The sequence below is a fragment of the Festucalex cinctus genome, chromosome 7 (genome assembly GCF_051991245.1).
Source record: "Festucalex cinctus isolate MCC-2025b chromosome 7, RoL_Fcin_1.0, whole genome shotgun sequence".
Classification (NCBI taxonomy): domain Eukaryota; kingdom Metazoa; phylum Chordata; class Actinopteri; order Syngnathiformes; family Syngnathidae; genus Festucalex; species Festucalex cinctus.
The window spans coordinates 586358-601712 of NC_135417.1; the positions used below are offsets into that span (position 1 = coordinate 586358).

Consider the following 15355-nt stretch of genomic DNA (forward strand, 5'->3'; position numbering starts at 1 on the left):
AATCAGCATTTTTCTAGAAAATGTTTTCTTAAAAAAGTAATTTAAAAATGCTCAGAAAGCCATATTGTTAGGAAGTCAGGTTTTTCTCAGTCCGAAAATTGCAAGAATATAAATAGATTTTTTTTCTTAGAAAATGTTTCACACATCAGAGAAAGAAACCACATAATATTATGAGGAAAAAAGAAAAAAAATATTTTTTTTCCTTTTCCAGATAAGTGATATTTTAATTAATGCAGAAAAAAAATCATGGATCACTAATATAATCATTACAATAAATCGATACAATTTTTTATTAATAAAATAAATAAATAAATAATTAATAATGTAAATAATAATAATAATAATAATTATTATTATTATTATTATTATTATTATTATTATTAATTAACAATTAATCGTTTAAATTAAAAAAGAATATATATATAAAAATATATAAATATAATATATACATTGTGGCACTAATAAAAGCATTACAATAAATTTATACAATTTTTTATTAATAAATAAATTAATTAATAATTTAAATAATCATAATAATAATAATAATAATAATAAGTAATAATTATTAATAATTAAACATTTAAATTAAATAAGAAATGAATAAATACAGTAAAAAGAGTTCCTCCACTTTTTGACTCTGCTCACAAGTACATTATGGTCCCCTTCATCTGACCATTATTATATGGATTTTAAACATAGAAGGGCCAAAACATGCCTTGTAAAAATTAAACTGCACTATATAAGTAGCCACCAGAGGGTTCTAGAACTGCACAAGTGGAAATTAACCCGACTTTTTTTTGACAGATGTGATGCTTTTCATATTGTGACATGACAACGACATATTATATATATAGTTATATTGTGGCAATTTTAATATTGCGATATCATGATATTGCAGTTATCGTTACATCCCTAGTAATGTCACAACATTTTTTGGTCCTTGATAAATACGACTACTGTAGGATGACAACTTTTTCTCTTTAAAAAAACCCCAACTCGATTGTCATCTCATTCTGTGATATTTATAATTGCAACCAAAACACTGCAGATCAAACAACTTCACACGTAAACATTCCCGTATGACAACAAGACAACGTTGTGCTTTCTGCTCGTGACGAGCATCATCGCTGACACACACGCACACTGTACACGCACACGCACACCCCATACATAAAGTCACACACACTTCAATGAAACTAAAGGTCTAAACTTGTTTCAAGAGTCACCGATAGCTCTTCAGGGAGGACAAAACGCACACGCACGCACGCAGACGAGCCCGAGGCTGCGAGCGGTTGGTCGTCTTGTCAGAGCTGATTTGAAGCTGCAGTGTCGCAAACACAAACCTGCTTCATATTGGATTACCAGCCCCGCGATGAAGAGGTGTGCGCTAACATGTGTGTGTGTACGTGTGTAGTTGTGCGGGAGGGGGTTCCGTGCCAAACGGTCCAGCCTCAGCAGTCGTTAACACCTACTTGAGCCAGTTTGTGTGTGCGTGCACAGGTTCATTGTCATCACGAATCTACCTCCCCATGTTTCTGTTTAATGTGTGTGAGTAAATGTATGTGCGTTGGTATATGAAGTATCTTTGTGTACAGTAGTTACATCATAACAGATTTGACTTTGCTGTTTATTGGGCAAACACTCCCAAGATTCACAGCATTTCCTTTAACAGGAAGTAAAATAAATAAATCAATAAATACATTTTAGCGCACAGTGTGTGTGCATGTGCGTGTCACTTTACGCACCTTTCCAGGCTTATTTTTACCAGGGTTATGATAGTTTTGAAATTTTTCATTTTTGTTATTATTTTGTTTTGTTTTTTTAAATGTAGTTAGTTTTAATTAGTTTTCAGGGTGGTTCTGTTAGTTTTTTTTATTAGTTTTAGTTCTTTAATAAATGCCTAGTTTTAGTTTAGTTTTAGTTAGTTTCAGTATTAGTTTTAGTTTTAAAAAAATGTGTATTACTTGTGCGCAATATTTTTTAAAAACACCACGGGAGTGACGTCATCTAAAGGTGCTTTTCTATTGGCTGCTGCTAGATGATGTGTGACACACTTTCAAACTTCCTTATTCCGGTTAATATCAAAATAAATCTACTTAGAATCACATTTAAAGTCATCCCCAAAGGCTCATGCATTAAATTAATTACCAAAGACAAAAACGAAGGACATTTTTGCTATAATTATTAGGGATGTAACGATAGGGTCAATATCGTGATATTGAAACTGCCACAATATTGTCGTCGTCATGTTCACAATATTTAAAAGGAACACATCTGTTAAAAAAGTCGGGTTGATTTCCATTTGTGCAGTTCTAGCACCCTCTAGTGGCTAGTTTATTAGTGCAATTTAATTTTCATTAGGGATGTTTTGACCTTCTATGTTTAAAATCTATGCTAATTGTCAGATGAAGGGGAAGCTAATTTGCTTGTCAAATGATCAATGTGTGCTTGCATTAGCAAGTAAGTGCCTCAATATTATTAGAGATTGTGGTTTATATACATTGCTGTTATGTACAAAAGCACAATATTGTGCTTTTTTTAGTATGAGCGCTTTTTTTTTTTTTTAATATCACCAACCCGCCCCCACAATATTGTGATAATTATCTCATTGTGACCTTCATGTCGTGATGTTTGCATATTGTTACATCCCTAATAATTATAGTTTTAGTTTTGCAAACATAATATGTGGTTTCAGTTAGTTTTAGTTTTTTAAAAAGCATTTTCGTTTTTATTTTATTTCATTAACGAAATTGTTTTTTGAATTTTACTTTTAGTTTTTCCGTTAGGTTTAGTTAATAACCTTGATTTTCACTGATGGAGCTGATTTCTATTGTGCAAGGAGGCAATTCTTAATAGAGTGAGTAATTATTTCTGTTGTGAAGTTGCACATGCGCAACGCATCGCCACGGCAACGCAATTGATGGTCAACTCACCTTGTATGTAAAAAAGAAGCTGACATGTAAGCATGAAAGCAAGTGTTTGTGGATTATATGCGCGTGTGTCCATGTGGTGAAAGAAGCATGTGGGTCAGGTTTCCAGAGACTGCTGACAGCTGGCTGTGTGTGTGCGTGTGTGTACGCGCGTGATGGGAGTCAGCCATGATTGAAGTAATTATTACAACAGTCCCGCTTGTCCTTTCTACTTGTGTGCTTTAATTGACTACAAACAGACCTGAAGTCACCCCGTAACCTGGCAATGACACAGACATCGCACAATGCAACACTGCAGGGGACACTATTACAAAGCAGAAATATTATATAGCCCATTATACAGTGTATTTCATATATAGGACCTTTGATGACTATATTCAAAGTGTGTTGGCTTTCATCTGCTTGAACTGCAAAGAGAAAATTACCCAAAAAGTAGTGTTACATTAATATTTAGAAATAATTATAAATCCTATTAATAAAATCTAAAACTTATATTAAAACTAGTTCTGTCAGAGTTAAATTTAACTAATTAATTAATCACAAAAAAATGATCGCATTAATCATGTATTAACACAGATTAATCACACTTAATTTTGACCACAGATGATCCTTTAATTGACAGCGGATGTTTACATTAAAAGGTAGCACAGGTTGTGTGTGAGCAATAAACATAACTACATGCATTCAAGTAAAGCATTTAATAAATGTTGGCATATAACATTCAGAATATTTGTTCATGTCAAACTATTGGGTTCATTTTTTTCATTTTAAATTATGCAAGTACTCTAATAAACTGATTAGAAATAGAGGCGTATGAGCGTGTGAAGTGGATAAAAAATTCTGAAGACGTCCTCATAACATTAAATATAAAAAAAAATAATTTCAATTTGGCGGGCAAAAAATTTTTTATTTAAAAAAAAAAAGTCTTAATAATTAAGTGATTAATAGTGATTAATCAAAATTCTAAGATGTGATTAATTTGATTTAAAAATGTCATTGTTTGACAGCTTTAATAAAAACATATTTTTACAAAATAAAAAACAAGAATATACCCATTTTTAAAAAACAACTTCTAAATTATAATGATTTAAACTATAAAATGCATTATTTAAAAAAGAAAAAAATTGTTTTATAAATATATAAATATATATATATATATATATATATATATATATATATCTCTACCAATTTAAATCATTTTCCCCCAACATTTTTAAAGTCACTGTAATTTACAGTTAAAATTCTGCAAATGCGGTATAGTTGAAGCTCCTCAAGTGAAATTTTTGTAATTAAAAAAATATATATAACTAAATAATATATAACTATAATATATAACTCTCTTAATACTCTTAAAAGATTTTGATGTTGGTAAAAAAAAATTAAATAAATAAAAATGCCCCCCCCCCCAAAAAAAATAAATAAAAATAAATAAATAAATAAATAAATTAATTAAAAATAAACAATGGAAAATGGTAAACATACATGTATGAAACAGTAAGAAACAGTAAGTGAAAATGTATATCTAAATCTAAAATTAAATAATTTAAAAAAATGATGGAAAATGATAAAAAAAAAAATACAAATTTAAAAAACATGAAGTGCACATTTACAGTTCAAAATCTTTTTCACATAGCTGAGGTTTCTCAGCAAAGTTTTTTGAAGTGCATATATTAAAAAAGTTCTGGACTTCCTGATGACTGGGTTGCCTTGGGGGACGGATCCCCCCCGGGGGAGACGCACTGGGAGCAGATAAGCTGCACGGCAGAAGAAAAGCGTGTCCCCTGGTCCTCCTCTCACCCTGCAGAGGGACTCCCCGAGAGGGAAAGGCCACTGGGAGGGGGCCAGATAGAGCACGAGGGCGTCACGGTGGAGATTGACGGACAGGCTGAGGAGATGGAAAGCTTCCTAACAGCATTTGCCACGCCGTGTTTCAAATGACTTTCTTCAAGTCTGCTCTTTAAACTTTTAATAAGAATATTGATAATAAACCAGTGGTGAGCCGTCCATAGCAGCAAGATGTCATAAAGTGGCAGCAAAGCACTACTTTGGTCCAAATGAAGCTCTTCAACTCACTTGATGCCCCAAAAATGGCATCAAAGCATTACTTTTGACTAAATGAAGCTACTCAACTCACTTCAACATAGTTCCTCAGCACCAAGATAACACAAGATGGTAGCAAAGCACTACTTTTGACCAAATGAGACTCCTCAACACACTTCACTATGCTTCCTTTCCTTGGCACAAGATGCCACAAGATGGCTGAGAAGTAATACTTTTGTCCAAATGGAGCTCCATAACTCACTTCAACATAGTTATTCAGCAACAAGATACCACAAGATGGCGTCAAAGCATGACTTTTGTCCAAATGAATCTCTTCACCTCACTTTGCCAACGCTCCTCTGACTCAAGATGCCCTCAAATGGCATCAAAGCATTACCTTTGACTAAATGAAGCTACTCAACTCACTTCAACATAGTTCCTTAGCACCAAGATAACACAAGATGGTAACAAAGCTCTACTTTTGTCCAAATGGAGCTCCACAACTCACTTCAACATAGTTATTCAGCAACAACATATCACAAGATGACGTCAAAGCATGACTTTTGTCCAAATGAAGCACCTCAACACACTTTGACATCATTCCTCAGCACAAGGCACTATTAGAAGATGGAAATAAAGCCCTCATTTTCCCCAAATAAATGTGCTCAATTCACTTCAAAGCACTACTTTTGTTGAATTGGAGCTCCTCAACTCACTTTAACATAGTTTCTCAGCACCAAGATATCACAAGATGGTAGCAAAGCACTACTTTTGTCCAAATGAGACTCCTCAACTCAGTTCACTATGCTTCCTTGGCACAAGATGCCACAAGATGGCAGAAAAGCAATACTTTCGTCCAAATGGAGCTCCTCACCTCACTTTAACATATTCACGTCATTCCATTCAAGCATTCTAAGTGGATCAAGATAGAAGAGGCTGGAGGAGAGGAGCAACATGGAGACAATTAGCTAACACACGTCAACACACATGCGGGTACTAGCATCATGTGCGTGTGTTGCCCAACGGGGGGGCGTGTTTGTGTGTATGTGGGGGGTGGGTGACCACACGCACATGCATACACAACACATGACCAACATCTAACACATCACAGCTGAGCTCAGATTTGTGTGTTGTTTCGGTGATTCTGCAGGGGAGGGGCAAGTGATAAAAACATTTTACATTGATGTTTTTTGCTATTGTAACACAGGATCGTCGTGAAGACGAGTGTTTGTGGATCGCTCCAAACAGAGGTCGTGGAAAAAACAGTCGGAGAGGGAATAGCTCCAGCTTTCACTTTATTTCCTTGTCTCGTTCTAATTCAACTTCCCTCACAATCGTTCCCCCTCCTTTTTCTCTCTGTATCCTTCCACGCCACACGCTCATCTCCCACAATGTAGTTCCGGTCCCCCCAAATCAAAACAAAATAGACCCCAACAAATACATATAATAATATGAAAATAAATCCTCTTACACTATTATATTATATATTCACACAATTTTATTTATGCTTTAACACAAATATCTCAGATTTAGGTCGTACTTTAAGGGATACATTATAGCAATAAAAAGTTAATATTTTGTCTATAATTAATTTGATACTTTCATTATTTTTCACGTACAATTAGTACCTTTAAAAACACATTTTGCAACTTGCTGTCGACTGAAAATGACATCACACAAAGACTCAGGTAACCAATCACAGATCAGCTGTTTTCTAGGTTTGGTCATGTGACATTCACAAGCTGAGCTGTGATTGGTTACCTGAGCCCTCATTTTCAGTCGACAGCAAGTTGCAAAATGTGTTTACAAAGGTACTAATTGTACATGAAAAATAATGAAAATATCAAATTTGTTATAGGCAAAATATTCATGTTTGACTGCCAAAAATGGCTAAGTAAGTAAAGAATCCCTTTTAGTTTTTATTATATTTATTAGTTGTTTTTTTATGAATGCTGTATTTTTTATTGTTTTTAACATTTTACATTATTTTTTATGTTATGTAATGCATTTTGCAAAAGTTATAATCTTTGTGATCTATTTTCATTTATGTGATTTTTTTACACTTACACATCTGAAGTGTCTATTTTATTTTTTTCTTAAACACATTTTTATAAATACATTTTTTTAATTTTATTTTTAAGTATTATCCATTACAGCTTACACCTTTTACTTAAAAAAATTAAATATAAAAAAATGAATAATATAAAATACCATTACAAAATAAATGTTTTTTTTTGTTATTATTATTATTTATGCTTTTGAAGGTCTGTTCACGGCTTGGAGGATTCAAGGAATGTGATTAGTGTTTCCACGGTTACTGTTTGGTCTCTTGGTTCCATGGGATGCGTGCTGATGCTGATTGGACGACCTTGTCCTAGTTGGCCTCGCCCCAGGCTGCGGCTGATTGGCCGTCAATAAGCCATTAGGACGTTCCACTAAGGCCAGAGCGAAACAAAACAGAGCATCGACGACTCACACAAAACTACACTGAGTGTGGATAGCGCCCCTAGAGGCCATCGACTGCATTACAGATGTGAGTTGAAATTGCCTAAGAACAAAAAACGCTTATAGTGAAGTTTAGAAATACTTTTAAGTAGCAATTTATGTTAGTGAAAGACTCACTTTAATATACTTACTGATGTTAAGTAAAAAAAAAAAAGGCTATTTCTTTTAACTAAAAAAGAAATTATTATAATTATATTATTCCTATACGTCTGTGTTACAAGTGTACTTCCCCTTAAGTACAGTATTGTACAAAACTGGTTGTCAATTTTATGTTAAGTAGGGTTGTTGGTATTTGTTGAATTTAACTAATAAAGTAACTTGTAATCTAACTTATTTACAGTACTTTTAAAATCAAGTAAATAATAGCTAAATAGCTAATGCTATGCTAGCTTCATGTTTGCTCTGTGATAGCTCCCCAACTGTGATGCTAAGCTATCACAGAGCAAATATGAAGCTAGCATAGCATTAGCTGTAATTTACTTGATTTTAAAAGTACTATAAATAAGTTAGATCTATAGCTCCACAACTGTGATGCTAAGCTATCACAGCACAAACATGAAGCTAGCATAGCATTAGCTAGCATTTTTTTTTTTTTAAGTTTGTTGCTGCTTTGTTGTCCTTTAAAAGGTCATTTCGGGGAGCGTCAGCATGTGGCCACCATAATTTAGCCGCCGGCATTTTTTGCACACGCACACACACAAACATTAGCACACACACCAGCGAGAAAACATGCATATTGAGAGTGGTGTGATCAATGTTTGTGACAATGACAGACACACAAATACACTCTGTGTGAAGCTCGGCTGCCTCCGGGACACACAATCCGATGGTGTTTGCAGTTGCGCGCGCACACGCACGCACACACAACGGTGGCAGGTTGCTTCCCGCCTTTGGCTAAATCCACAAATAAAGACAATGGAATAAACCGGAGCGACAAACCTTGTGTGTCACCTCGGGGCTCACACGCACACACAAAAAAGCGGCGACACAACTGGACGACGTTTGTGTGTGTGTGCGTTTGTGTATCCACAGTGTGTGACTATAAATATTAGTTAACGGCTTAATGAGGGACGAGTCGGTCGCAATAACTGTGGCCGATGGGAGCGTTTTTCTCATTCCGATGTTCACATAAACACTTTTGGTACACACAGAGGAAGACTTGTGTGCTTGTGTTGCTGCAATAAAAGTCTTGTTTTAAATAATAACTTTTTACAAGCGCACACATTCGCAGCCATATTCTGCCTCACTGGGTTCTGTGTGAAAGGCACAGGTGGATGGATAAAGGCACAAACGGATGCTGAAATATGCTGGATCTTTGCATTGCAAAGAGGCACGCATGAGCTCTGTGGAGTTAAAAATGTTTCTTGCTGCTGTGTTCAGAGTGTTGTTGTGTGAAATAATCATAATCATCCTCTTTCTGCGCTGCGTTTGAATTTTCCTGGCCGCGTTTTCAGCTCGTTACAAGCCTTTTGTCTCGGTGCGGCACTGATCTTTATTTGGCTGAAAATAATCGTTTCTCTCGCGCCGCAAAGACAACTTTAAGGGTTTATAAATGACTCTGTTTGTGCCTATGATCAAGTCTTTCCTTTGTTTTTTCGCCGACAGTAGAGGAAAAACAAATTGTGATTCTCTTTCGGTCTCAAAGTGTGTCGCCGGAGGCTTGTTGGCGTTGAGGAAGCAGCGTAAAATAGGTTGCTGCCATGCAGAGAAGCCAGGATATTGCCACAACTGAGTTGGATTTAATACTGTGACACGTCACAGTATCGGCATCATCAATGACTGGAATTGATGATTGATGGAAGTGCCCACCTTTTGGCATGAGCTTCGGCACTTTCAGTGAATGCTTGATAATGCAAAGCCTCACAAAAATACACGGATTGATAAGGACAATGCATACTCACCTCAATCGACAGAAGTACTCCTGCTCGGTATGGACATTTTTTTCAGTCTTCACATTATCAAGCATTCGCTGAAAGTGCTGAAGCACACGCCAAAAGGTGGGCACTGCCATCAATCATCAATTCCAGTCAATGATGATGCCCACCTCCGGTGACACGGCATGCGACAGTCGGATAATTACGTGATAACTTGGTCTACCCTATTCGATCGACAATCCAGGGAAAACACGGAAACATTCCGGCTTGAACAGGCTGCGAAAGATGTTAGCTTAGTTTAGCTCAGTTTATCATGATTCAAACAAGGTTTGAACAGTGAACGGTCTTTGGTTAAAGTGTCTTGTTGTTAGCTTAATTCCTGTTAGTTACCTTCTGTTAGCTTATTTTATTTTAGCCTAGCCTGTCTTATTTAAGTATTCCAGTACCTTACTCATATTAAAAACTGTTTAGCCATTTAAGACGTCTGTTGTTAGCATAATTTCTCTTAGCCTAGAAGGTTTTTGCTTTTGTTATATTCAAACTGGGATTGCCTAATTATGATGTTAGCTAACTTTACCTGTCAAACATATTTTTCCAATAATTCTAATGAACATCATTCAACATTGAAGATGTCTATTGTTTGTATCATTTAGTTTAACCTAGCCTGTCATAGTTGACATAACTTACTCAAATTGAGTACCACGTATGTTGGCGATGTCTGTTGCTAGCTCCATTCAGCTTAGCCTAGCTAGTTAACTTTTCAAATACCTCACATGGATTGAACACCAGTCTTATGAAAATTGATATTGTGAGCTCGATTTAGCTTAGCTGAAGTTTACAATATGTAAACAAAAAGCCATGTGTGGAAAGGTGGGGTCACATGTGCAGCACACAGCAGTAGCACCTGATGAAACAAAGGAGAGCTCCAGGCAGGAAGAACCGCACAGCCCTGGAGATCTTTCAGCACCTGTGTAACCTCAAGACCACAGGAGGGACTCTTCCAAAGAGGCAACCTCACCCTGTGAGGGGTGGAATCAAATGGCCCAAGATGGAAGACTTATGTGGGTTTACCTTTTTTCAATTTAGCTTACCTTCTGTTTCCCCTAAAGTTAGCAGAGCCTACATTCAACCATAAACCCTTGTCTCTTGTCAATTCCGGGGACCGTGCCGACCAGTCAGACCCCTGACGTGGCGACACATCCGCCCTGGTTGGACGGGTGACAAAAAGCAGAGCACCTCAATCAGAGCTGGAGTTTATACTCCGTTCAGCAGCGTGTCCCACAAATCACACCAAAGGAAAGGCCAGCTAGGCCCGACCGCTGTAACAAAAACAAAGCTTCCTGTCGGATGGGCCCAGGGGTCTGGGCGGCGCACCCCCCTATCAGAAGCGGGGCCTGGGGGGACATCCAGGTGAGCAAACATGGCTAATTAGCGCAAATAAACAACAGCCACGCGGCCAGCTCTCACTGATTGAACAAACGTGACCTGGATGCTAAGCCGCCGCCCATATGGGGCTAGTTTAGCGTCTTGCTTAAACATTTACTTTGCTGGTGGCAGCACAGCAGGGCTGTGGAGTTATGGGGGGCGGCGGAGAGACCAGCATCTGGATGTCGTTTCATCTTGTCAAACAGGACGTTGTCATCTTCAACACTCCTCTACTTTGTTTTGAAAAGAGTTTACTCTAAACTTCGCAGTTTGGATAAAGACCACATCCGCCTTTACATGAATATGATGTCAATCAAGTTTTTTTAAAAATTAGGTATTTTTATGGCCCCAGCAAAAGGTGTGGAGGCCCTCTTGAAATTTTGGTGATTTTCCATATGCACAAACTCTCCAGATTTTGAAGACTTGATTATTTACATTTGGTATCAGAATGCATGATCCCTATAAAGACGCTCAGTAAAGAACCCTTTATTTTCTTTATGTATTTATTTACCATTCTGCACTTAAACCAGTGACATGAAATTTGGTAGTTATGTCTGTCATGAGTAGACCCACAAAAAGTTTGAAGAATTAACCTTGAAAAGATACAGGAAGTCTATTTTGTTTGAAGTAGCAATTTTATGGTAATGTTGCCCATTTTTAGGGTAGACCACAAAAAGTCCCAAGACTCCATGCTTGAAAAGAAACAGAAGATCCGCCATTTTGTTTTGATGCAGCCATTTTATAGTCAATTTGCTCAATTTTCAGAAGTACTTTGAGCGTTTTGAAAATCAGCCAGAGCCTGTTTCACTTAAATTCAGTATGCATGTCTGTCATGATTAGACCCACAAAAAAAGTCTAAAGAAGCCAACCTGAAAAAATGCAGGAAATCTGAGATTTTGGTTTGAAGCGGCCATTTTAGAGTTGATTGGGTCGATTTCCAGGGTTCACACATGGACGAATGGACGCTGCAATTAATTCTGTTCTCGCAGAATTACTCACCGTTTCTCGTTGAACGTTGAACAGCGAGAGGCACTTCGTACATTTCTAGCTGGTTAGATGTTCGTGCTCCCAAGACCAATCCCCCCCACTGACAAGAACGTAGACGAAATTTTCACCCGTGGCTGTGATTGGTTAAAACAAACGTGTACAATGCCGCATAGTCCAATCAGCTCAAATTATTGTGCAGAATGTCCCGCCTTTCCCGAGCAAATTACCATGGCGAGGTACCAGATGGATATTGCGGAGAACTCCCTTGAGTGAAGCGCAATATCAATCTGGCTATTGCCAGGTTAAGTTTCACGGAACCACGTGAAATTTGGTCAGATACATACTTTATTTTGCCTCACTGATTGCGACGTATGCTGTGATGTATAAGTGTTACAGCTCATTTCCCACCATAAACACACCGCTGCGTCAAGCTAAAACACTAATCAGTGCATGTTTTTAAACCCATAAAATACTAGGCACGGCTTTTTCGTCAACATGAGAGTGAAATCTCGCAGGTGATTGGTCAAATGCAAACAACTTAGCAAAACAAACAAGGATGCAGATAAAGTGCCTTTAACAAACAAAAGCACACACTTGCTGAGAGTGACTGTCTTTGTTGTTGTGTTTGTGCTAATACAGCAACTGTGTGTGAAGTGTGTTAAAGTGTTTACACACACGAGTAGGGACAAAATAATATAGATGATGCTGTAAAACACTTCAAACTACAACGACAAAAAAGATAGCTCTGACAGAGTCAATCAAAAGTTAACATTATATTTTTACACTTACACAGACTTGCACACGTGTGGACAAATTATTGGCGGTCGTGCAGATACTTTTGTTAAAAAAAAACAACAACTAGATAACTGTTTTCAAATATAGGAATCAATTAAGTAAGAAAAAAATATTAAAGAACAAGAACAAAGCACTTGCACTTTGTTACTGCCCACTACTGGCAATAAAGAATGTGTTAAATTAATAGCTTTGAGAATGTCAATCGAAGCGAGCATCTAACAAACATAAGCATGCTCACATGAATTTTGCCAGGATTCCCTACATAAATACTATTATGTATTCATACAATAAATCCCTTCAAAACATTTTTTAGTCACTTCAGAAGTATTCAATCCAAAAGTCAGCTTAAAAAAACCCAATGAATTAATTAAGAAAAATATTCACTTCAGGTGCAAAAGAGATCAAATGGAAACGAGTGTTGTTCCTACCTCTGTGTTTGTGGATCTTGACCATCACCTCAGCGGGCTCCGGCAGGCTGCGCGCCAAGAACACTCTCCCGGAGTCCCTCTCAATCTGCACCGGCGAGTCGGCGTCGGAGATCACCTCGAACCATCGCTGCTCGAACCTCCGGTCAGGCACCGTGAACACCAGGTCCCCGACGCCGGCTTGATCCGGGACGCTCACGGCGTGGGTCACCTCCTCTGCCAGGGCGCGCGACCTCCGCGTGGCCGGCTTGGTCCTACCCGGTCGGCGCACCAGGACCTCCAGGAAGACCGGCCCGTCGACCTGCGGCTTTTCCCCACCGTCCTTGACGTAAAGCCGGGTTGTGACTCGGCTCAGCCCGCGGAGGGAGCCAACGAGCGTCAACTGTCCGCTTTCGGGGTCCACGCGGAGCAAGCCGGACTCGGGTTGTGCGTAAAAAGTGACGCGTCCGTTGACATCCGCGTCTTCGTCCTTGGCGTCGAACCGGGCCAACTCGGTGCCGAGAGGGGTGAACTCGTCCGCCTCCAGGGTTCTATTACCAACCGTGAAGCGGGGCGCGTTGTCGTTCACATCCGTCACCTCCACCTGGATCAACACCGGACCACCCGCACACCGCTCCACGGTCAGCTCGTACATGGCGATGAACTCCCGGTCCAAACATTTGGATGACACCAGAACAAGGTGGCGCCGGCGTCCGTGGAGGCGAACGAGCCGGAAGTCGGACGCGTAACTCCCTTTCAGCGTGGCCCCACCACCGGGGCAGACACCGGCTAACACCGGCACGGCCACCCCGTCCACGGGCGTCCCGGCCGGGGAGTTCTCCGCGATTCTTCCGGAGTAGTGAGACCGGCGAGCGGAAGTGGAGAGCAGGTGGACGAAGAGGAAGAGGAGGAGGAAAAAGTGCAGGGATACTTCTTTTTGGGCCATGTTTCCATTTAAAATCAAGAACATCAACAACAGTCCTTCTATACTCCAATTTTAACTCTATTTAGTCAAACTTCCTTCATTTAACTCCTAAATCTGTTTTCAAGTGCTCAAAATCCATCCTCTCCTCCATGAAACAAAGTCTGTTTAACGTGATGGTTCTCTATGAGTTCAAGAAAATCGTTTTTTTTTTTTTTTTTTTTTGATTAACATAAAAATATAAAAATGTGAGACGTATAACGCTAAGGAAAGGCGAGTTTGTCCATCGCTGGATGGAGGCTGAATGAGAGTGAAAAGGGGGGAGAAAGGAGACCGGGAGAGGCAACCCAACGGGCTCCATGTGGCTCTGTGGGCAACGCCCACCCCACGCGGAGATGGACCAATCGGGAAGCAGGAGTGAGTTTTGATTGACCGGTAGTTTTGGAGAGACACAGTTTTGGTACCTGCAGTGTTGGCTCGGGGGGCACGAACAGGCAAATTAGTTACTTAGTATCTTCTAATTTTTCTTCAAAAAATGCTGATAAACATGAAATGGAACATTTAATGTCTTATTTGGTGGAGCCGATCATAGATTTTGCATAAAATGCTAATTATTGTCGGATCCAAATCCAGCCTATCAGTGTAAAGTCTGGTTTAAATTACATCGGCCAGCAGTACTGATTGTGAAGGCCCTGGGCAGATTTGATTGACATGGCAACACATTGACGCCGTTATCTGATTGGACAAAAAAAAAAAAAAAAAAAAACATCCACATCCACTGTTTAGGCTGTATTTTAAATTGATATTGTCTCTAATGTAGTGGTTTGTCAGTATCATTAGAGTGTTTTTGTTTTTTTTGTTTTTTGGTAAATAAGTAAATGCTGCGTCATTGAACGCAAACACAACAAAGTCTCATCAATACACACAGCGACACCTGTGATCAATCCACATGCTGATTGGCTGGCTCCATTGCGGTCACCATAGATCACGTATTGATCCCAAAGGAGGTGAAGATGGTCGCTCTTGTGTTTTTTGATTAATTGCTTTGTGATGACATCACTTGTTAGCAGCCCTGCGGCGCTCATCTGTCAGCTCAGATGTTTTGAATTGGGGGAGAGAAAAAAAAAAAAGCACACTTTTGCAGACATGAATGTGTTTTCTTTGCTTTGAAAAGAGTGACAACTCAAAGCTGCAGTAGAGAAGAGGAAGCCCCCCCTCGGAGACGTCAGAATTATCTCCACATGTTGGCGGCGGCGGCCTGATGAAAGCAAAGCGACGCTTTGAGAGCGAGTGGCGAGATGGCAAAATGATGTGAAGGATGAATGGAATCACTTTGCTCTTTTTATTAGCTTGTTCTCGTTTAAATGCAAGCGCCAGTCAAAAAAAAAAAAAAAAAAGATTGAAAGGGACATCAAAACCACACCCGAATCAACAGGGTTCTTCTTAGAGTAGGGAAACATAATAATTCCTGAA

General features: G+C 38.7%; 1 protein-coding gene across 1 annotated transcript in view; it reads right to left on the reverse strand.

Moving 5' to 3' along the window:
* Nucleotides 1-14179, reverse strand: part of LOC144022314 (neural-cadherin) — a 110777-nt gene extending 96598 nt beyond the window's left edge. Inside the window, exon 1 of the mRNA XM_077527019.1 lies at nt 12985-14179. Coding sequence (XP_077383145.1) covers nt 12985-13930 — 946 coding nt within the window. The 5' untranslated portion in view covers nt 13931-14179. The remainder of the gene's footprint in view (nt 1-12984) is intronic.
* Between the last annotated feature and the right edge of the window lie 1176 nt (nt 14180-15355).